The following is a 24,411-nucleotide window of genomic DNA, read 5'->3' as shown; positions in this document are numbered from 1 at the left end:
GCATTTAGTAAATACAGTATACTGTACTTGCAGCAGCTTTGAGTGCCTCATACTACAATAAACCGAGAAATAACCAATCAAGGACAGGTAGAGTTAGTAAACGGCCAATCAATTCTTAGTAAACAAATAGCTATAGGTCTGCAGTGGATACAGTTAATCTCTCGTCTAATATCGGCAATGACAAATGAGGAACACCAACTGACAAGACCAGCCCTAGCTCCATGACCAGCCCTAGCTGTATGACCAGCCCTAGCTGTATGACCAGCCCTAGCTGTATGACCAGCCCTAGCTGCATGACCAGCCCTAGCTGCATGACCAGCCCTAGCTGCATGACCAACCCTAGCTGCATGACCAACCCTAGCTGCATGGCCAGCCCTAGCTGCATGGCCAGCCCTATCTCCATGACCAGCCCTAGCTCCATGACCAGCCCTAGCTGCATGGACAGTGCATGTGAGATTAGTTCTTACATAATGGGGATGTTTTCATTCAACTCATGACAACTAGAGTACCTGCAGTAGCCTTGAGTGTCTTATACCTGCCTTGACTACCATACACTGAGTAATAACCAGTCAATGACATGGAGAGACTTCCAAGCTCTCAGTAATATAATTATAAATGGAAGGTAGCTCCAACCTATCTACAATACAAGGCCAAGATGTATACATGGTAAATGATAGTAAATAGTGAATCCGTTATTGGTAAATGATAGTAAATAGTGAATCCGTTAGTGTTGTCTCGTGACAGACTATTAACATATATGACTAACACAATGCGAGTAGCTGGCATGGCCAGCACACGTGAGATTTTGTTCTGGGTCCCTTAAGAGATGAGTTCTTATTTAATGGGCATAGGAATTATTGTCGAATCACAGGGAAAGTCTATATTCTTGATCTTCCTGACAGTCAAAATGAAAGGAGAAACATATGGATTTTTCAGCAGGCAGGTGAAAGAGTAAACTATACTGTATAGGAGAAACTGCAGTATTGAACTGTAGAGGTAAGCTAAAGTAGGTTTTTATTTACATTTTTATTTAACCTTTATTTAACTAGGCAAGTCAGTTAAGAACAAATTCTTATTTACAATGACGGCCTACCATAAGGCAACAGGCCTCCTGCGGGGACGGGGGCCTGGGATTAAAAATGAATAAATAAATACAATTTAAATATAGGACAAAACACAACACAACAAGAGAGACAACACTACGCAAAGAGAGACCTAAGACAACAACAGAGCAAGGCAGCAACACATGACAACACAGCAAGGTAGCAACACAACATGACAACAACATGATAGCAAAACAACATGGTAGCAACACAACATGACAACAGCATGGTAGCAGCACAACATGGTAGGAGCACAAAACAGGGTACAAACATTATTGGGCACAGACAACAGCACAAAGGGCAAGAAGGTAGAGACAACAATACATCACACAAAGCAGCCACAACTGTTTGTAAGAGTGTCCATGAGTGAGTCTTTGAATGAAGAGATTGAGATAAAACTGTTCAGTTTGAGTGTTTGTTGCAGCTCATTCCAGTTGCTAGCTGCAGCGAACTGAAAAGACGAGCGAGCCAGGGATGTGCGTGCTTTGGGGACCTGGAACAGAATGTGACTGGCAGAATGGGTGTTGTATGTGCAGGATGAGGGCTGCAGTAGATATCTCAGATACGGGGGACTGAGGCCTAAGAGGGTTTTATAAATAAACATTAAACAGTGGGTCTTGCAACGGGTATACAGAGATGACAGTTTACAGAGGAGTATAGAGTGCAGTGATGTGTCCTATAAGGAGCATTGGTGGATAATCTGATGGCCGAATTGTAAAGAACATCTAGCGGCTGAGAGCACCCTTACCTGCCGATCTATAAATTATGTTTCCGTAATCTAGCATGGTTAGGATGGTCATCTGAATCAGGGTTAGTGTGGCAGCTGGGGTGAAAGAGCAGCGATTACGATAGAGGAAACCAAGTCTAGATTTGACTTTAGCCTGCAGCTTTGATATGTGCTGAGAGAAGGACAGTGCACCGTCTAGCCATACTCCCAAGTACTTGTATGAGGTGACTACCTCAAGTTCTAAACCCTCAGATGTATTAATCACACCTGTGGGGAGAGGGCCATTCTCCTTACCAAACCACATGACCTTTGTTTTGGAGGTGTTCAGAACAAGGTTAATGGTAGAGAAAGCTTGTTGGACACTAAGAAAGCTTTGTTGTAGAGCATTTAACACAAAATCCGGGGAGGGGCCAGACGAGTATAAGACTGTTTCATCTGCAAATAAATGGATGAGAGAGCTTCCTACTGCCTGAGCTATGCTGTTAATGTAAATTGAAAAGAGCGTGGGGCCTAGGATCGAGCCTTTGGGTACTCCCTTGGTCACAGGCAGTGGCTGAGACAGCAGATTTTCTGACTTTATACACTGCACTCTTTGAGAGAGGTAGTTAGCAAACCAGGCCAAAGACCCCTCAGAGAAACCAATACTCCTTAGTCGGCCCACAAGAATAGAATGGGCTACCGTATCAAAAGCTTTGGCCAAGTCAATAAAAATAGCAGCACAACATTGCTTAGAATCAAGAGCAATGGTGACATCATTGAGGACCTTTAAGGTTGCAGTGACACATCCATAACCTGAGCGGCTAACAGACTGCACACCAGAGAGAATACTACAGACATCAAGAAAGCCAGTCAGTTGATTATTGACAAGTTTTTCCAACACCTTTGATAAACAGGGCAAAATAGAAATAGGCCTATAACAGTTAGGATCAGCTTGATCTCCCTTGATCTCCCAGGCTAAAGTCAACTTTGCGACCTTTTGCCACATTTCAGGCTTCAAACATAAAGATATAAAACTGTATTTTTTGTGAAGAATCAACAACAAGTGGGACACAATCATGAAGTGGAACGACATTTGTTGGATATTTCAAACTTTTTTAACAAATCAAAAACTGAAAAATTGGCCGTGCAAAATTATTCAGCCCCCTTAAGTTAATACTTTGTAGCGCCACCTTTTGCAAGGCACTGTATTTGAACGTTTAATGCTTAAAACCAGCAAATAAAATTGTTTGCTGACAGACTTGGTGGAGGCAACCGAGCACTGAAGGTGATCCTTGGTAAAGATTGCCACTCCCCCACCTTTGGAAGATGTCTTGTTGAAACAGGTTATAACCAGTAAGGTTAACATCAGTATTCAAAACACTCTTCCTTAACCACGTCTCAGTAATGACCAACACATTTGGATTGGAGCTGTGAACCCACACTTTCAATTGATCCATTTTAGCTAATAAGCTTCTAGTGCAGAAAACCCAGGCTTTTACGGGAGCAGAAATGAGTGAAGCAGATATCAGAGCACACTTCAGAATTGGGTCTAGCAACAGTAGATGGGACAGAGTGTACATAGACATTTCCTGATATCATCAACAGTAATACAATCAAGGCAAGGCAGAGGACAGGGAGAGCTCTGCAGTGCTGATTTATGACATCTGAATGTGCATCAGATGGCAACAAGATCAAATTGTACAGCAATTTCATCAGGTAACATGAATACAAAGCCGGCGAGAGGTGGTTAGAATAGGATGCGAGGCCAAGAGTCTGTGTAACCAAGAGAGTCAGAGTCCCGAGTGTGAGAACAAACATAGTGTCAGGAAGTTGGCCTGGGGGATAGGTTTATGATAGTCATAAATACCTCTTCCCCCCTTTTTCCTTCTCTAACCTACTGAGGTTACATTTAAAAAACCCTTGGTTAACATAGAGATTCTGGAAACATCAGTATGTGGGGGAAATGGACTATATTCTGGTAATCCGAAACAATTGAACATATGCAGTGGTACTTAATGAATATGATGTCAGTTCGGTTGTCATCTGAGACATTCTCATCAATGATAAGAGGACATAAACTCTACAGTGGAAAGTCTACACATCAGAGTTATCAGATTCACATGGAATTGTTGTTCAATTTAAATGTTTGAATATGAAATTATTTGAGATGGGATGAAATGTGATTTTAGCTTCTAAAATGTGAGATGTGGGTTTTCAAGTTAGGGCTGCTCACTCAGTGGCCGGCCCATGTGAAGAGACTGTTGGGAAAATTATGATTAAATGACTGAACAAATCATTTTAAATGGAACTGTAACTAAGTAAACTTATACTCTGTTTTATTATATCTGATTAACAATATGAGTTCATAAGAAGGGATTGTGTGACACGGACAAGGAGTAATTAAAGTTAATGAACACCATTCCAACTAGGAAGAAAGAAATGGTTTGTGGAAACAGACAACCTTTGGTTGAACCGACGAAACTGAGCTCTGGGGTGTTTTAGATAAGGAAGTGAGTGCATTCCTAGGTTTTCTGTTAATTAGAACTGTCAGCTAAGTGGTGATCGATAATGTTGAGGGGTCAAAAAGTTAATTCAGTTGTGTTGTGTGTCCTGTGTATGTGCTGGGGGGGGTCAGAATGAACTCAGAATGAACCTTCAGAGTTCCCTTTGACCCGGTCTGGAGGAGGAGATTCATTTTAGGAGCAATGAAATTACGTCATGTTCTTGTATATAAACTGTTGCTCGTGGTAACGTGGCAGCGCGCTCCGAGAATAAATTCTGTTACCTATTATTGAAATGGCTGGTCTCCGTCTATTTTATGCAAACAAGAATCTTACAAATTCTCATGAAATAGATTAAGGGTTTTCAATTAATGAAAACACATTGGCATAATTAAATTACAGTAAAAAAGACAGAGGATGTAAACTATGAAACACACTCCTTTTCTCCCTTCCTATATAAAGCCTTGACGACAACATAACTTCCTGTTCTGTGGATATGAGGGTGACGATCCCATGTCAGAATGGTTCAGATAATAACTACAGAATGAAGCCAACATCAGCGTGAGCTTTGGTTGCGAATGGTATGAACTTTGAACTCTTATTCACGACAGAAGTGATACCTCCTAGCCGTTGAGTTAGCGACCGCAGCTGTAAACGCAGGTTAGGAAGCAACAGACAGAGTATCCCATCTACCACACAACAATGTTACTACAATTTATTCAAGTGACCACCAGAGACATTCTTCAGAGGACAGAGGACTCGGTTTGGCAACACGGTCTTCCATCTACCACCAACCTACTGAAGCGCAGCTCAGAGTAAAGATTTATTGCATTTTCCTTTTCCAAATGGGCGGTAATTTAGAATGCATAAGATACTGTATTTACGATAGCACAGATTCTTCCCTTTGTTCCTCAGTCTTCCCGCTCTTTTACTCAAACCCCGCCCCTTTTCCTTTGTGTAACAAGCTGTCATATCTGTTCCGCCCACTAGGGACGCTGTCCTATGACGTAAAGAATTACCCAGGTATGATTCATTCTTTGTATATGTAATTCTGTGTGATTAGTTAGGTATTTAGTAAATAAATAATTAAACCCAATTTTGTATTGCTGATTCAACTTGTTAGCCAGGATTTTTGCAGATAACCAAGAATTTACAACTTTCAGATTATGAGACTGAAGTAAGATGACGATTAATGTTGACTGCTATTGATGTACAATATGACTAAATCTTTAAGAGTTATTCGGAAGATAACAGCTCTATGAATATTATTTTGTGGTGCCCGACTCTCTAGTTAATTACATTTACATGATTAGCTCAATCAGTTGATATTAATTACGGATAAATTATTTTATAGAATACAGTGCCTTGCGAAAGTATTCGGCCCCCTTGAACTTTGCGACCTTTTGCCACATTTCAGGCTTCAAACATAAAGATATAAAACTGTATTTTTTTGTGAAGAGTCAACAACAAGTGGGACACAATCATGAAGTGGAACGACATTTATTGGATATTTCAAACTTTTTTAACAAATCAAAAACTGAAAAATTGGGCGTGCAAAATTATTCAGCCCCCTTAAGTTAATACTTTGTAGCGCCACCTTTTGCTGCGATTACAGCTGTAAGTCGCTTGGGGTATGTCTCTATCAGTTTTGCACATCGAGAAACTGAAATGTTTTCCCATTCCTCCTTGCAAAACAGCTCGAGCTCAGTGAGGTTGGATGGAGAGCATTTGTGAACAGCAGTTTTCAGTTCTTTCCACAGATTCTCGATTGGATTCAGGTCTGGACTTTGACTTGGCCATTCTAACACCTGGATATGTTTATTTTTGAACCATTCCATTGTAGATTTTGCTTTATGTTTTGGATCATTGTCTTGTTGGAAGACAAATCTCCGTCCCAGTCTCAGGTCTTTTGCAGACTCCATCATGTTTTCTTCCAGAATGGTCCTGTATTTGGCTCCATCCATCTTTCCATCAATTTTAACCATCTTCCCTGTCCCTGCTGAAGAAAAGCAGGCCCAAACCATGATGCTGCCACCACCATGTTTGACAGTGGGGATGGTGTGTTCAGCTGTGTTGCTTTTACGCCAAACATAACGTTTTGCATTGTTGCCAAAAAGTTCAATTTTGGTTTCATCTGACCAGAGCACCTTCTTCCACATGTTTGGTGTGTCTCCCAGGTGGCTTGTGGCAAACTTTAAACGACACTTTTTATGGATATCTTTAAGAAATGGCTTTCTTCTTGCCACTCTTCCATAAAGGCCAGATTTGTGCAATATACGACTGATTGTTGTCCTATGGACAGAGTCTCCCACCTCAGCTGTAGATCTCTGCAGTTCATCCAGAGTGATCATGGGCCTCTTGGCTGCATCTCTGATCAGTCTTCTCCTTGTATGAACTGAAAGTTTAGAGGGACGGCCAGGTCTTGTTAGATTTGCAGTGGTCTGATACTCCTTCCATTTCAATATTATCGCTTGCACAGTGCTCCTTGGGATGTTTAAAGCTTGGGAAATATTTTTGTATCCAAATCCGGCTTTAAACTTCTTCACAACAGTATCTCGGACCTGCCTGGCGTGTTTCTTGTTCTTCATGATGCTCTCTGCGCTTTTGACGGACCTCTGAGACTATCACAGTGCAGGTGCATTTATACGGAGACTTGATTACACACAGGTGGATTGTATTTATCATCATTAGTCATTTAGGTCAACATTGGATCATTCAGAGATCCTCACTGAACTTCTGGAGAGAGTTTGCTGCACTGAAAGTAAAGGGGCTGAATAATTTTGCACGCCCAATTTTTCAGTTTTTGATTTGTTAAAAAAGTTTGAAATATCCAATAAATGTCGTTCCACTTCATGATTGTGTCCCACTTGTTGTTGATTCTTCACAAAAAAAAACAGTTTTATATCTTTATGTTTGAAGCCTGAAATGTGGCAAAAGGTCGCAAAGTTCAAGGGGGCCGAATACTTTCGCAATGCACTGTAGCATGTCATAGCAATGAATCCAGCATAGCCAAAGACACGACAATAGTCTGTCCCACGGTTGGGTAAAGAAAGTCAACAAAGTATACAGGAGTCAAAGGGCAAATAGCAAAATAGCTAAATGCAAAAAAAAAAAATATATATATATATATATATATATATATATATATATATATATATATATATATATATATATATATATATATATATATAATGACTTGGGGCTAGCCATTGTAAGTTCAGAGTCACTCGCCCCAACAGTGACTGTGTGCTGGAGGTGAGCGAAAGCTCGGGAGAGAGGGGGGAGTGTGGTGGGGGTACCTGTACCAGACAGGGGGAGACAGGCCAGGGCGAGGGGGGAGTGTGGTGGAGGTACCTGTACCAGACAAGGGGAGACAGGCCAGGGAGAGGGGGGAGTGTGGTGGAGGTACCTGTACCAGACAAGGGGAGACAGGCTAGGGAGAGAAAGGGGAGTGTGGTGGAGGTACCTGTACCAGACAAGGGGAGACAGGCCAGGGAGAGAGGGGGGAGTGTGGTGGGGGTACCTGTACCAGACAGGGGGAGACAGGCCAGGGAGAGAGGGGTGAGTGTGGTGGGGGTACCTGTACCAGACAGGGGGAGACAGGCCAGGGAGAGAGGGGGGAGTGTGGTGGAGGTACCTGTACCAGACAAGGGGAGACAGGCCAGGGAGAGAGGGGTGAGTGTGGTGGGGGTACCTGTTCCAGACAGGGGGAGACAGGCCAGGGCGAGGGGGGAGTGTGGTGGAGGTACCTTTACCAGACAAGGGGAGACAGGCCAGGGAGAGGGGGGAGTGTGGTGGAGGTACCTGTACCAGACAAGGGGAGACAGGCTAGGGAGAGAAAGGGGAGTGTGGTGGAGGTACCTGTACCAGACAAGGGGAGACAGGCCAGGGAGAGAGGGGTGAGTGTGGTGGGGGTACCTGTACCAGACAGGGGGAGACAGGCCAGGGAGAGAGGGGGGAGTGTGGTGGAGGTACCTGTACCAGACAAGGGGAGACAGGCCAGGGAGAGAGGGGTGAGTGTGGTGGGGGTACCTGTTCCAGACAGGGGGAGACAGGCCAAGGATGGAGGGGGGTGAGTGTGGTGGGGGTACCTGTACCAGACAGGGGGAACCAGGCCAGGGAAAGAGGGGGGAGTGTGGTGGGGGTACCTGTACCAGACAGGGGTAGAGACAGGCCAGGGAGAGAGGGGGGAGTGTGGTGGGGGTACCTGTTCCAGACAGGGGGAGACATGCCAAGGATGGAGGGGGGTGAGTGTGGTGGGGGTACCTGTACCAGACAGGGGGAGACAGGCCAGGGCGAGGGGGGAGTGTGGTGGAGGTACCTGTACCAGACAAGGGGAGACAGGCCAGGGAGAGGGGGGAGTGTGGTGGAGGTACCTGTACCAGACAAGGGGAGACAGGCCAGGGAGAGAAAGGGGAGTGTGGTGGAGGTACCTGTACCAGACAAGGGGAGACAGGCCAGGGAGAGAGGGGGGAGTGTGGTGGGGGTACCTGTACCAGACAGGGGGAGACAGGCCAGGGAGAGAGGGGGGAGTGTGGTGGGGGTACCTGTACCAGACAGGGGGAGACAGGCCAGGGAGAGAGGGGGGAGTGTGGTGGAGGTACCTGTACCAGACAAGGGGAGACAGGCCAGGGAGAGAGGGGCAAGTGTGGTGGGGGTACCTGTTCCAAACAGGGGGAGACAGGCCAAGGATGGAGGGGGTGAGTGTGGTGGGGGTACCTGTACCAGACAGGGGGAGACAGGCCAGGGAGAGAGGGGGGAGTGTGGTGGGGGTACCTGTACCAGACAGGGGGAGACAGGCCAGGGAGAGAGGGGGGAGTGTGGTGGAGGTACCTGTACCAGACAAGGGGAGACAGGCCAGGGAGAGAGGGGCGAGTGTGGTGGGGGTACCTGTTCCAGACAGGGGGAGACAGGCCAAGGATGGAGGGGGGTGAGTGTGGTGGGGGTACCTGTACCAGACAGGGGGAGACAGGCCAGGGAGAGAGGGGGGGAGTGTGGTGGGGGTACCTGTACCAGACAAGGGGAGACAGGCCAGGGAGAGAGGGGGGAGTGTGGTGGGGGTACCTGTACCAGACAGGGGGAGACAGGCCAGGGAGAGAGGGGTGAGTGTGGTGCAGGTACCTGTACCAGACAGGGGGAGACAGGCCAGGGAGAGAGGGGTGAGTGTGGTGGGGGTACCTGTACCAGACAGGGGGAGACAGGCCAGGGCGAGGGGGGAGTGTGGTGGAGGTACCTGTACCAGACAAGGGGAGACAGGCCAGGGAGAGAGGGGGGAGTGTGGTGGGGGTACCTGTACCAGACATGGGGAGACAGGCCAAGGATGGAGGGGGGTGAGTGTGGTGGGGGTACCTGTACCAGACAGGTGGAGACAGGCCAGGGAGAGAGGGGGGAGTGTGGTGGGGGTACCTGTACCAGACAGGGGGAGACAGGCCAGGGAGAGAGGGGGGAGTGTGGTGGAGGTACCTGTACCAGACAAGGGGAGACAGGCCAGGGAGAGAGGGGCGAGTGTGGTGGGGGTACCTGTTCCAGACAGGGGGAGACAGGCCAAGGATGGAGGGGGGTGAGTGTGGTGGGGGTACCTGTACCAGACAGGGGGAGACAGGCCAGGGCGAGGGGGGAATGTGGTGGAGGTACCTGTACCAGACAAGGGGAGACAGGCCAGGGAGAGGGGGGAGTGTGGTGGAGGTACCTGTACCAGACAAGGGGAGACAGGCCAGGGAGAGAGGGGGGAGTGTGGTGGAGGTACCTGTACCAGACAAGGGGAGACAGGCCAGGGAGAGAGGGGTGAGTGTGGTGGGGGTACCTGTACCAGACAAGGGGAGACAGGCCAGGGAGAGAAAGGGGAGTGTGGTGGAGGTACCTGTACCAGACAGGGGGAGACAGGCCAGGGAGAGAGGGGTGAGTGTGGTGGGGGTACCTGTTCCAGACAGGGGGAGACAGGCCAAGGATGGAGGGGGGTGAGTGTGGTGGGGGTACCTGTACCAGACAGAGGGAGACAGGCCAGGGAGAGAGGGGTGAGTGTGGTGGGGTACCTGTACCAGACAGGGGGAGACAGGCCAGGGAGAGGGGGGAGTATGGTGGAGGTACCTGTACCAGACAAGGGGAGACAGGCCAGGGAGAGAGGGGGGAGTTTGGTGGGGGTACCTGTACCAGACAGGGGGAGACAGGCCAGGGAGAGAGGGGGGAGTGTGGTGGGGGTACCTGTACCAGACAGGGGGAGACAGGCCAGGGAGAGAGGGGGGAGTGTGGTGGAGGTACCTGTACCAGACAAGGGGAGACAGGCCAGGGAGAGAGGGGCGAGTGTGGTGGGGGTACCTGTTCCAAACAGGGGGAGACAGGCCAAGGATGGAGGGGGTGAGTGTGGTGGGGGTACCTGTACCAGACAGGGGGAGACAGGCCAGGGAGAGAGGGGGGAGTGTGGTGGGGGTACCTGTACCAGACAGGGGGAGACAGGCCAGGGAGAGAGGGGGGAGTGTGGTGGGGGTACCTGTACCAGACAGGGGGAGACAGGCCAGGGAGAGAGGGGGGAGTGTGGTGGAGGTACCTGTACCAGACAAGGGGAGACAGGCCAGGGAGAGAGGGGCGAGTGTGGTGGGGGTACCTGTACCAGACAGGGGGAGACATGCCAGGGAGAGAGGGGGGAGTGTGGTGGGGGTACCTGTACCAGACAGGGGGAGACAGGCCAGGGAGAGAGGGGGGAGTGTGGTGGAGGTACCTGTACCAGACAAGGGGAGACAGGCCAGGGAGAGAGGGGGGAGTGTGGTGGGGGTACCTGTACCAGACAGGGGGAGACAGGCCAAGGATGGAGGGGCGAGTGTGGTGGGGGTACCTGTTCCAGACAGGGGGAGACAGGCCAGGGAGAGAGGGGGGAGTGTGGTGGGGGTACCTGTACCAGACAGGGGGAGACAGACCAGGGAGAGAGGGGGGAGTGTGGTGGAGGTACCTGTACCAGACAAGGGGAGACAGGCCAGGGAGAGAGGGGCGAGTGTGGTGGGGGTACCTGTACCAGACAGGGGGAGACATGCCAGGGAGAGAGGGGGGAGTGTGGTGGGGGTACCTGTACCAGACAGGGGGAGACAGGCCAGGGAGAGAGGGGGGAGTGTGGTGGAGGTACCTGTACCAGACAAGGGGAGACAGGCCAGGGAGAGAGGGGGGAGTGTGGTGGGGGTACCTGTACCAGACAGGGGGAGACAGGCCAAGGATGGAGGGGCGAGTGTGGTGGGGGTACCTGTTCCAGACAGGGGGAGACAGGCCAGGGAGAGAGGGGGGAGTGTGGTGGGGGTGCCTGTTCCAGACAAGGGGAGACAGGCCTAGGATGGAGGGGCGAGTGTGGTGGGGGTACCTGTTCCAGACAGGGGGAGACAGGCCAGAGAGAGAGGTGGGAGTGTGGTGCAGGTACCTGTACCAGAAAGGGGGAGACAGGCCAGGGAGAGAGGGGTGAGTGTGGTGGGGGTACCTGTACCAGACAGTTGGAGACAGAACAGGGAGAGAGGGGGGAGTGTGGTGGGGGTACCTGTACCAGACAGTTGGAGACAGACCAGGGAGAGAGGGGGGAGTGTGGTGGGGGTACCTGTACCAGACAGGGGGAGACAGGCCAGGGAGAGAGGGGGGAGTGTGGTGGAGGTACCTGTACCAGACAAGGGGAGACAGGCCAGGGAGAGAGGGGTGAGTGTGGTGGAGGTACCTGTACCAGACAGGGGGAGACAGGCCAGGGAGAGAGTGGGGTGTGTGGTGGAGGTACCTGTTCCAGACAGGGGGAGAGAGGCCAGGGATGGAGGGGTGAGTGTGGTGGGGGTACCTGTACCAGACAGGGGGAGACAGGCCAGGGAGAGAGGGGGCAGTGTGGTGGGGGTACCTGTACCAGACAGGGGGAGACAGGCCAGGGAGAGAGGGGGGAGTGTGGTGGAGGTACCTGTACCAGACAGGGGGAGACAGGCCAGGGAGAGAGGGGTGAGTGTGGTGGGGGTACCTGTACCAGGCAAGGGGAGACAGGCCAGGGAGAGAGGGGTGAGTGTGGTGGGGGTACCTGTACCAGACAGGGGGAGACAGGCCAGGGAGAGAGGGGGAGTGTGGTGTAGGTACCTGTACCAGACAAGGGGAGACAGGCCAGGGAGAGAGGGGGGAGTGTGTTGGGGGTACCTGTACCAGAGAAGGGGAGACAGGCCAGGGAGAGAGGGGTGAGTGTGGTGTAGGTACCTGTACCAGACAAGGGGAGACAGGCCAGGGAGAGAGGGGGGAGTGTGTTGGGGGTACCTGTACCAGAGAAGGGGAGACAGGCCAGGGAGAGAGGGGGGAGTGTGTTGGGGGTACCTGTACCAGAGAAGGGGAGACAGGCCAGGGAGAGAGGGGTGAGTGTGGTGGAGGTACCTGTACCAGCAGTATGTAAACTACAGTGGTAAGCTGCAGTATGTAAACTATAGTGGTAAAATGCAGTATGTAAACTACAGTGGTAAGCTGCAGTATGTAAACTACAGTGGTAAGCTGCAGTATGTAAACTATAGTGGTAAAATGCAGTATGTAAACTACAGTGGTAAGCTGCAGTATGTAAACTATAGTGGTAAGCTGCAGTATGTAAACTACAGTGGTAAGCTGCAGTATGTAAACTATAGTGGTAAGCTGCAGTATGTAAACTACAGAGGTAAGCTGCAGTATGTAAACTACAGTGGTAAGCTGCAGTATTTAAACTATAGTGGCAAGCTGCAGTATGTAAACTATAGTGGCAAGCTGCAGTATGTAAACTATAGTGGTAAGCTGCAGTATGTAAACTACAGTGGTAAGCTGCAGTATGTAAACTACAGTGGTAAACTGCAGTATGTAAACTACAGTGGTAAACTGCAGTATGCAAACTATAGTGGTAAGCTGCAGTATGTAAACTATAGTGGTAAGCTGCAGTATGTAAACTATAGTGGCAAGCTGCAGTATGTAAACTACAGTGGTAAACTGCAGTATGTAAACTACAGTGGTAAACTGCAGTATGTAAACTATAGTGGTAAGCTGCAGTATGTAAACTACAGTGGTAAACTGCAGTATGTAAACTATAGTGGTAAGCTGCAGTATGTAAACTACAGTGGTAAACTGCAGTATGTAAACTGCCAGATAAATGGAAAACTCAAATGGAAAAAGTCTGAACCTTCCTCATAGGTTGAAGAATTGATCAGCCAATCAGATTAAACAGTGCAGTAACGTTCCCATGGAAGCTACTTGTCTTAATCCTATTTATTTATTTAACCTTTATTTAACTAGGCAAGTCATTTAAAGAACAAATTCTCATTTGCAATAACGGCCTACCCCGGGATGACGCAGGGCCAATCCAGTCCCTGGATTCAAACCAGGGACTGTAGTGTCGACTCTTGCCCTGAGATTCAGTGAGTTAGACCGCTGCGCCACTCGGGAGCATCAGACCTTGGATAGCTTAGTGAGTGAGGTATGTTCGCTGGAGGTACTTAACATGGCTATGTACAACAACAACAACAACACCAACAGCAATAGCAAACCCAATTCAAGAAACTATTCCACGAATGGACAATATATTGAAACGTTACCTGCGCTGCAAGGCCGTGATAATGCCAAGGTACTAGAGCTGCTGTCTGAGGCTGAGCTTTGTTGAACAACAAAGAGGGACATGTACGGAAATGGCAGTTGATCCGGAACAAAGCAGCACGTATCTCACTTAGATGTACACATAGGGAAAGTGTCAGTGACATGCATGTCAGTCCCTCCTGGCTCAAAGCTGAGGAGAGTGCATTGACTGCATCACTATCGGTCTTTGTGTGAGGTGTTGGAGGTACTGAACTGTCTGTTCAAGCAGTTGGTGCACGGTTCGGACACTCGTCGGTACCACACAAGACATGCTACCAGAGGTCTCTTCACAGTCTCCAGGTCCAGAGATGGAGAGGTGGCAGGTAACCTAGTGGTTAGAGTGTAGAGGTGGCAGGTAACCTAGTGGTTAGAGTGGAGAGGTGGCAGGTAACCTAGTGGTTAGAGTGTAGAGGTGGCAGGTAACCTAGTGGTTAGAGTGTAGAGGTGGCAGGTAACCTAGTGGTTAGAGATGGAGAGGTGGCAGGTAACCTAGTGGTTAGAGTGTAGAGGTGGCAGGTAACCTAGTGGTTAGAGCATTGGACCAATAGCCAAAAGGTTGCTAGATCAAATCCCCCGAGCTGACAAGGTCAAAATCAGTCATTCTGCCCCTGAACAAGGCAGTTAACCCACTGTTCCTAAGCTGTCATTGAAAATAAGAATTTGTTCTTAACTGACTTGCCAAGTTAAATAAATGGAAAAAAGATGACTCATCATCACATAAACCAAATCTGTTGACAGGTGGTTGGAGCGTTGGACCAGTAACTGAAGCTGACAAGGTGAACAACGTGTCACTGAGCAATGCACTTAACCCTAATTGCTCCTGGCTTTCTGCTGACTGTGGCTGTGACCCCACTCTCCGAGAGTGTCTCAAGGGGATTTGGGATATGCAATAAAAACTGTAGTACATGTCTGGGACAAGACAAAATATAAGTACCCGCCCGCACGCCAAATGATTATTAAATCCCATTGTCCGTCAGATGCTTGTCCCAGCAGTTAACACTTGGAAGTATGGTAACTCGAGACTACCCCAGGTGTTACAGGACTTGCTGTGACAAACTAATCTGACGAACGTATACTACCCTTCACCCTCTCTCTCTCACACACACACACACCCTCTCTCTCCCTCTTCACTGTCAGATTCCCTAGAAGAGAAGCCAGCGCAATGACTGAGCCAGATGTGGAGGGAGTAGGACAAACACATTCATTAGTATAATTAGTATGACACAATGAGTGTGCTGAAAAGCGATTTTGATGGCTTCCTGCAGTAGAAGGGGAAGAGAGTGGGTGGGTGTGTGTGTGTGTGTGTGTGTGTTATATGTAATTCATTTTGAATGTAGTTGGGAATACATTTTCCTGGATATTATCTATCAGTCTCTCACAGCCTCTGGTTTCCTGGTTTACACACTACAACTGTTCTGTATGTGTACAGGGGGTGGGACTGAGAAATAATCTCTGTGTACACAGAATGGCTTTCCAACTGTAATTTCACGGCTTCTGATCCCAGCATGCAGTATAATAATGGTAATATCACAATCATATAGACCTAATTAGAATTAGAATGGCTTCCAACGTTTGCCTTTCAGGGTACTGTAGGTCATGTGAATTCTAGCGTTGGTAAAGTGTCCTGATTTCAGTAAGTCTGTTTTTTCATCCTTCTATGAATCATGGTGTATGTACAATAATATGAAATCAACACAACCCTCACAGTAGCACCAGGTTGATGTACTGTATGTACAGTGTATTTGGAAAATATTCAGACCCCTTGACTTTTTCCCACATTTTGTTCTGTTAGTCTTATTCAAAAATGTATTAACATGTTTTTTTTTTCTGCCCCCATCAATCTGCACACAACACCTCACAATGACAAAGCTATTTATTTTATTTTTTTTACATTTTTGCAAGTGTATTAAAAAATAAAAAACTGATATCACATTTACATAAGTATTCAGACCCTTTACTCAGTACTTTGTTGAAGCACCTTTGGCAGCAATTACAGCTTGGCTCACCTGTATTTGGGGAGTTTCTCCCATTCTCCTCTGCAGATCCTCTCAAGCAAGGTCAGGTTGGATTTGGGGGAGGGGGGGGGGGGGGGGGGGGGGGCGTCACTGCACAGCTATTTTCCGGTCTTCCCAGAGATGTTTGACCTGGTTCAAGTCCGGGCTCTGGCTGGGCCACTCAAGGGCATTCAGAGACTTGTCCCGAGGCCACTCCTGCATTCTTGGCTGTGTGTTTAGGGTCGTTGTCCTGCCGGAAGGTGAACCGTCGCCCCCAGTCTGAGGTCCTGAGCACTCTGGAGCAGGTTTTCATCAAGGATCTCTCTGTACTTTGCTCCGTCCCAGTCACTGCCACTGGTAAGCGCATGCTCGCAGTTCACGTCCTGGTAATCCGTCTGGCCCTGCGGCCTTGTGAATGTTGACCTGTTTTAAGGTCTTACTCACATCGGCTGCGGAGAGCTTGATCACATAGTTTCCGGAACAGCTGGTGCTCTCATGCATGTTTCTGTGTTATTTGCCTTGAAGCGAGCATGGAAGTAGTTTAGCTTGTCTGGTAGGCTCGTGTCACTGGGCAGCTCTCGGCTGTGCTTCCCCTTTGTAGACTGTAATGGTTTGCAAGCCCTCAATCTTAGTCCTGTATTGACACTTTGCCTGTTTGATGGTTCATCAGAGGGCGTAGCGGGATTTCTTATAAGCTTCCAGGTTAGAGTCCCGCTCCTTGAAAGAGGCAGCTTTAGCCTTTAGCTCAGTGCGGATGTTGCCTGTAATTCATGTTTTCTGGTTGGGGTATGTACGTCTGGTCACTGTGGGGCCAGTGACTGATGTGCTGTACTCCTCAATGCCATCGGAGGAATCCCAGAACATTTTCCAGTCTGTGCTAACAAAACAGTCTTGTAGTTTAGCATCTGCTTCATCTGACCACTTATTTTATAGACTGTGTCACTGGTGCTTCCTGCTTTAATTTTTGCTTGTAAGCAGGAATCAGGAGGATAGAATTATGGTCAGATTTGCCAAATGGAGGGAGAGGGAGAGCTTTGTATGTGTCTCTGTGTGTGGAGTAAATGTGATCCAGAGTTCTTTTCCCTCTGGTTGCACATTTAACATGCTGATAGAAATTTGGTAAGACAGATTTATGTTTCCCTGCATTGAAGTCCCTGGCTACTAGGAGCGCCGCCTCTGGGTGAGCATTTTCCTGTTTGCTTATGGCGGAATACAGCTCATTCAGTGTGGTCTTAGTGCCAGCATCGGTCTGTGGTGGCATGTAGACAGCTACAAAAAATACAGATGAAAACTCTCTCTGTAGATAGTGTGGTCTACAGCTTATCATGAGATAATCTACCTCAGACGAGCAATTGCTTGAGACTTCCTTAGATATCAAGCACCAGCTGTTATTTAGAAAAATAGATAGTCCGCCGGCCTTGGTCTTAGCAGACGCAACTCTTCTATCCTTCCGATACAGCCTATAACCAGCCAGCTGTATGTTGATAGTGTCATCGTTCAGTCACGACTCCGTGAAGCATAAGATATTACAGTTTTGAATGTCCCGTTGGTGGTTTAATCTTCTGCGAAAGGTCATTGATTTTATTTTACAAAGATTGCACGTTTTCTAGCAGAATGGAAGGAAGTGGGGATTTATGCGATCGCCTGCAAATTCTTAGAAGGCAGCCCTCCTTCTGGCCCCTTTTTCTCTGCCTTCTCTTCACCCAAATGATGGGGATCGGGGCCTCTTCACGGGAAAGCAGTATATCATTCACGTCGGGCTCGTCAGACTCGTTAAAGGGAAAAAAAGGATTCTGCCAGTCCATGGTGAGTAATCGCAGTTCTGATGCCCAGAAGTTATTTTTGGTCATAAGAGACAGTAGCGGTAACATTATGTACAAAGTAAGATAAAAAAGCCTAGTGGTCAGAGCGTTAGACTAGTAACCAAAAGGTTACAAGATCGAATCCCCGAGCTGACAAGGTACAAATCTGTCGTTCTGTCCCTGAAGAAGGCAGTTAACCCACTGTTCCAAGGCCGTCATTGTAAATAAGAATTTGTTCTTAACTGACTTGCCAAGTTAAATAAAGGTAAAATCCATACATGGTAATCATCTAGTCTAGGTTGATGATTGGATGTTTGGTCGTTAGTCAGACATTCTCTCCAGTCCTGACTATGTATCCTGTCTGATTCCAGGTCTACCATGCAGACTGTTTTGAAGGCCAAGCTGTTGTGGACGGGTCATATTAAACAGGGGTAGACTGACGACACACGTTTACATCACACATGTATGTGTTGGCTATCCACACTTCTCATCAACACGTTGTCCATAGACACTAATCCCAGATCCGTTTGGTTAATTTCTACATAATAGTTTAGGGTTAGGATTTTAGGGGAGTTTGCTGATCCTAGATCTGTGACTAAGGGCAGCCTGAACCTAGAGTCGGGTACATGTATGCGAGATGTATCTATCGCTGATGTGGTGTCCTCTTCATGTGTTGTCCAGCTACATGCTTTATCTTGGCCAGGTCGCAATTGTAAATGACAACTTGTTCTCAACTTGCCTACCCGGTTAAATAAAGGTGTTCTCAACTAGCCTACCTGGTTAAATAAAGGTGTTCTCAACTAGCCTACCTGGTTAAATAAAGGTGTTCTCAACTAGCCTACCTGGTTAAATAAAGGTGTTCTCAACTGGCCTACCTGGTTAAATAAAGGTGTTCTCAACTAGCCTACCTGGTTAAATAAAGGTGTTCTCAACTAGCCTACCTGGTTAAATAAAGGTGAAATAAAAAAAATAAAAAAATGCAGAGTACAACAGGGAGAAGGACTCCTACCGACCTCATAGAGTGGTACAGACCTGGGAGCTGCAACAGTTTATATGGTATATAACGACATTTTCATTTCAATTACATTTTATCGGGTGTTGTTTTTGATTTATTGTGTTAGTCATACCTCCATTGGAGCAGACCTGGGGATTTTGGGGGCAGAGATCTGAACTTGCATCCCCAGGACCTTGGCAACCGGTTGCTACGGATATAAACCGGCCTCCGGGACAGTTACACTGAGACTGTTAAGTTTGATGTACGATAAATCACACTAATAATTTCCAGTGTCACTCTTTTTTTTTCATTTTATGTACACAGTAACTGAAATGTCTTGCCTAGAGCGGGGAACCTTGAACGATATTTGTAGGATTTGTGGGCATGGGAATCTAAATAATTATTGTAACGTGATGTTAGAACGAGAAGCTGTTAATGATCCTGAAATCAATATAACCCTCGTAATAACACCAGGCTGATGTTTGCATCAATATAACCCTCGTAATAACACCAGGCTGATGCCTGTACTATAATATGAAATCAATATAACCCTCGTCATAACACCAGGCTGATGTCTGTACTATAATATGAAATCAATATAACCCTCGTAATAACACCAGGCTGATGTCTGGTGAAATCAATAGAACCCTCGTAATACCACCAGGTTGATGTCTGTACTATAATATGAAATCATTATAACCCTCGTAATAACACCAGGCTGATGTCTGTACTATAATATGAAATCAATATAACCCTCGTAATAACACCAGGCTGATGTCTGTACTATAATATGAAATCAATATAACCCTCGTAATAACACCAGGCTGATGTCTGTACTATAATATGAAATCAATATAACCCTCGTAATAACACCAGGCTGATGTCTGGTGAAATCAATATAACCCTCGTAATAACACCAGGCTAATGTCTGTACTATAATATGAAATCAATAGAACCCTCGTAATAACACCAGGCTGATGTATGACCCGATGATAGACCGTAGAAAGAACAGACCAGATATTCACTATTATTTCTGATGAGTCTGTTGTTATTTGTATTGTCAGCTGTTTAGATGAGAGAAGAAAATAGGAAATAAGCAAACACTACATGACCAAAAGTATGTGGACACCTGCTCGTCTAACATCTCATCCCAAAATAATGGGCATTAATATGGAGTTGGTTCCCCCTTTGCTGCTATAACAGCCTCCATTCTTCTGGGAAAGCTTTCCACTAGATGTTGGAACATTGTTGCAGGGACTTGCTAACTACCAAAGATCCAATCAGCCACAAGAGCATTAGTGATGTCGGGCACTGATGTTGGGAGATTAGGCCTGGCTCTCAGTCGGCGTTCAAATTCAGCCCAAAGGTGTTCAATGGGGTTGAGGTCAGGGCTCTGTGCAGGCCAGTCAAGTTCTTCCACACTGATCTCGACAAACCATTTCTGGATGGACCTTGCTTAATATTTGTTTAAAAAAAAAATGAAGAAAAAAAAATACTAATATATCTTGATTATATAAGTATTCAACCACCTGAGTCAGCTATGAGTCTTTCTGGGCACGTTTTCTAAGAGGTTTCATCACCTGGATTATAATAATTTAATATTTGCACATTATTCTTTTTTAAATTCTTCAAGCTCTGTCAAGTTGGTTGTTGATCATTGCTAGACAGCCATTTTCAAGTCTTGTCATATATTTTCAAGCCGATTTAAGTCAAAACTGTAACTAGACCACTCAGGAACATTCAATGTCATCTTGGTAAGCAACTCCAGTGTACTGTATATTTGGCCTTGTGTTTTAGGTTATTGTCCTGCTGAAAGGTGACTTTGTATCCCAGTGTCTGTTGGAAAGCAGACTGAACCAGGTTTTCCTCTAGGATTTTGCCTGTTCTTAGCTCTATTTCCTTTCTTTTTAGCCTAAAAAAAACCGTCCTAGTCCTTGCCATTGACAAGCACATATTTTTATGATGCAGTCACCACCGCGCTTGAAAATATGGAGAGTTGTACTCAGTTATGTGTTCTGCTGGATTTTTCATAAAGTTAATATTTTAGTGCCTTATTGTAAACAAGATTCATGTTTGGGAATATTTTATTTTGTACAGGCTTCCTTCTTTTCACTCTGTCATTTAGGTTAGTATTGTGGAGGAACTACAGTGTTGTTGATCCTCAGTTATCTCCTATCACAGCCATTAAACTCTGTAACTGTTTTAAAGTCACCATTGGCCTCATAGTGAAATCCCTGAGCGGTGTCCTTCCTCTCAGGCAACTAAGTTAGGAAGGACGCCTGTATCTTTATAGTGACTGGGTGTATTGATACACCATCCACAGTGTAATTAATAACTTTACCATGGTCAAAGGGATATTCAAATGTTTTTTGTTGTTGTTGTCGTCTACCAATAGGTGCCCTTCTTTGCTAGGCATTGGAAAACCACCTGGGTCTTTGTGATTAAATCTGTGTTTGAAATTCACTGTTCGACTGAGGGACCTTACAGATAATTGTATGTGTGGGTTACAGAGATGTCATTCAAAAAGAATGTTAAACACTATTATTGCACACAGAGTGAGTCCATGCAACTTATTATGTGACTTGTTAAGAACATTTCTACTCCTGAACTTATTTAGGCTTGCCATAACAATGGGGTTGAATACTTATTGACAAGACATGTCAGCTTTTCATTTTTAACTCATTTGTAAACATTTCTAATAACATAATTCCACTTTGACATTATGTGCTATTGTGTGTAGATCAGTGACATACAACTTCAATTGAATCCATTTTAAATTCAGGCTGTAAGACAACAAAATGTGGAAAAAGTCAACGGGTGTGAATACATTCTGAAAGCCACTACAACTAAGACACTTTATTGTCCTCTTGCAACAATACAGAAATCAGCATTCTATCTCTCCACATCACATCTCAATTCAATTCAAGGGGCTTTATTGGCATGGGAAACATGTGTTAACATTGCCAAAGCAAGTGAGGTAGATAATATACAAAAGTGAAAGAAACAATAAAAATTAACAGTAAACATTACACATACAGAAGTTTCAAAACAATAAAGACATTACAAATGTCATATTATATATATATACAGTGTTGTAACAATGTACATCTCTCCCACTTCCTCATCTAGAGTAATTCCAGCCACCCATTACATAGACGCAACGGTCCATCCACATAACTATTATCACATCCTCAGGAGCATTAAAACCCACAGGAGGAATGACTATGCATAACATACATAGATCTTAACTCAGAGGATATGCTCTTTTCTCTCTCTCTCACTCTCTCTCTCTCTCTCTCTCTCTCTCTCTTTCTCTCTCACTCTCTCTCTCGCTCTCTCTCTTTCAAAGGGATTTATTGGCATGGGAAACATGTTATCTTTCTAGATCTCTCTCTCTCTCTCTCTCTCTCTCTCTCTCTCTTTCAAATGGATTTATTGGCATGGGAAACATGTTTACATTGCCAAAGCAAGTGAAATAAATAATAAACAAAAGTGAAATAAACAATCTCTCTCTTGCTCCCCATCGCTCACTCCCTCTCTCGTTTTCTCTCTCTCTCTCTCTCTCTCTCTCTCTCTCTCTCTCTTTCTTAAAGTCCAAAAGCACAGCCTACATATGATCAATCATTTTTACATGTTATTAATGACGTGGGACACACCAGTCAATATCAGATCAATTCAGGCCACATGAATTAGTCCAAAACCTGGGGCCGCCCATGCGTAAAAATGTACGATGTAAGACGCTTGGGACTACAGAATCTGCTAAATGTCATGTTATTAGTAGATTATTAAAGAGGTATTGATGAGGCAATCAGTCAGTCCCTGTGATATAACAGTCAATAGTTATTTATTCCCTGGGGTTCGGTCCCAAATGGCACCCGATCCCTTTTATAATACACTGCTTTGTACAAGGGCCCACGAGGGTCAAAAGTAGGGCACTATATAGGGAATATGGTGCCATTTGGGACGCAGACCTGGAAAATGTCAAGCCTGTTGGATGTCCTTTGTGAAACTAATAACCATTGATCCACACAGCACTATAAAGCCATGCTAAGTGACCTTGGTTAATTGAGATGACAGAACCCTAGTGTAAACAGGCCATGCCAGGAGCTCTCTTCCAATAATTAATAGATTAACAGTGAAGCCTGATTGGCTGATACATACCTACAGCCTATTACTATAAGGTATGCTGTATATCGGGTGTGTGCTATACAGCATAAACATAGGATTGAATTTACGCAATGACGTGACTTGCATTCATCCCGCAAACTGATGCTGCAACATGAACTCATCAATGGCATTATTTATCTGGCTGGACAGAGTAGCCTAGTCTACATTCAGACATGAACTATTGACAGTGAATGATGCGAGAAGGTGATGAGGAGGAGGAGGAGGAGGATGACAATCAATATCTGTATGATATCATCAAAAGCAGTTACTTGGATTAAAACAAGTGTGAACTTTCAGGGGAAAGGAGTCCAGACTTGACCGATAGTCAGAGGATGATGTTGGATGATAGTATGTATCCTGAAGACATAGTGTATGTTCTGCATGGCCGTTAAGATGATGCCTCATCGTCAGTCATCATCACTAACATGGCAGACAACAAATCTTGTCAAAAATAATGAATGAGCAGCAGAATATCAACTTACCGCTATGCTGACGGTGTCATCAGCTTGGAATGAGGGGATGAATTTGTCTCCACGGATTATTTCGGACTGATTTAGAGGACGGAAGCGACATAGCACCTTGATGTTACATTCTGCGCTAACATCGGCCATTGTGAGAAAGAAATCGGATGTGCCTCAAAAAAGGCAAAGGGGATTTTTTTTGGAAACCTATAACTTACTTGTTCCCTTACACTATTTAGTCTTATCTATCATATCAATGCAGACACTCTTTTTTTTAGATGGGCAAGTTGAGCGTTTGCAAGAAGGATAATTTCAAGCTTTTGTGCTTGAAATAAGATCAGTTTCGATCAAAATAAAAATGTAAATTAGGTTATGTAAATGTTGGAGAGTTTGCTTACTTCAAATAGACCAGAAAAACACATATATGTCACTATAACGTTTCTGCTAATTTGTCCATGCAGTTCTTTAGAATTGAAATGTGAGAGTATTCCCGAGCGGATCCGGCTCCAGACGGTCGGTCCGCTGTTGTAGCGAGAGATGCAGGAGGAGAGATTTTTGAAGCATGAGCTTGCCGAGCGCTTTGCTTCACTGGCAGCTCTCTGGTCTTTTAACAAGCACGGGGCGTGGCCTGCACTGATCCAGGCAACGTTATTAAAGTGGTAGCCTATTCTCATCCCTCTCATCAGCACCACTGATGCGCTGAAGATGGAGCAGTTGCCTATGGACAATTGTTGTTATTGTATAATAGCCCCATCATGCGAATATGGTTTGACCAGTCAATCGTGGGCCCACATTCGTTAAAAATCGAACATATGTGGTATTACAGTGATTGACAGAGACGTCTATAAACTAGGCAAATATATGTTTTGTTGCAATGTTTTCCCTGGTTCATTCAAACAAAGGCATTTGGGTTATGGCTATATTCCCTATGTCTATAAATAGACCAGACAAGGCAGCCTGCTGTCATGCTGTTCGTTCACATTCTTAGCGGCAGCAACCCGAAGGTTTATTTTTTACAATGTTTGTACAATTTCACCAAAGCACCATTGCAAATTGAATCAAGTTTAGGTGAAATCTCCAAAGTCTACCAGGTCCACTTTCCTG

General features: G+C 46.0%; 1 protein-coding gene across 1 annotated transcript in view; it reads right to left on the bottom strand.

Annotated features, from left to right (window-relative positions):
• Window positions 1–24,103, bottom strand: part of LOC118940507 (kinesin heavy chain-like) — a 175,973-nt gene extending 151,870 nt beyond the window's left edge. Inside the window, exon 1 of the mRNA XM_036950862.1 lies at window positions 23,329–24,103. Coding sequence (XP_036806757.1) covers window positions 23,329–23,457 — 129 coding nt within the window. The 5' untranslated portion in view covers window positions 23,458–24,103. The remainder of the gene's footprint in view (window positions 1–23,328) is intronic.
• Between the last annotated feature and the right edge of the window lie 308 nt (window positions 24,104–24,411).

The sequence above is a fragment of the Oncorhynchus mykiss genome, chromosome 17 (assembly GCF_013265735.2).
Source record: "Oncorhynchus mykiss isolate Arlee chromosome 17, USDA_OmykA_1.1, whole genome shotgun sequence".
Lineage (NCBI taxonomy): Eukaryota > Metazoa > Chordata > Actinopteri > Salmoniformes > Salmonidae > Oncorhynchus > Oncorhynchus mykiss.
The sequence above is the reverse complement of the archived record's forward strand: the minus strand, read 5'-3'. Positions and strand labels throughout refer to the sequence as shown.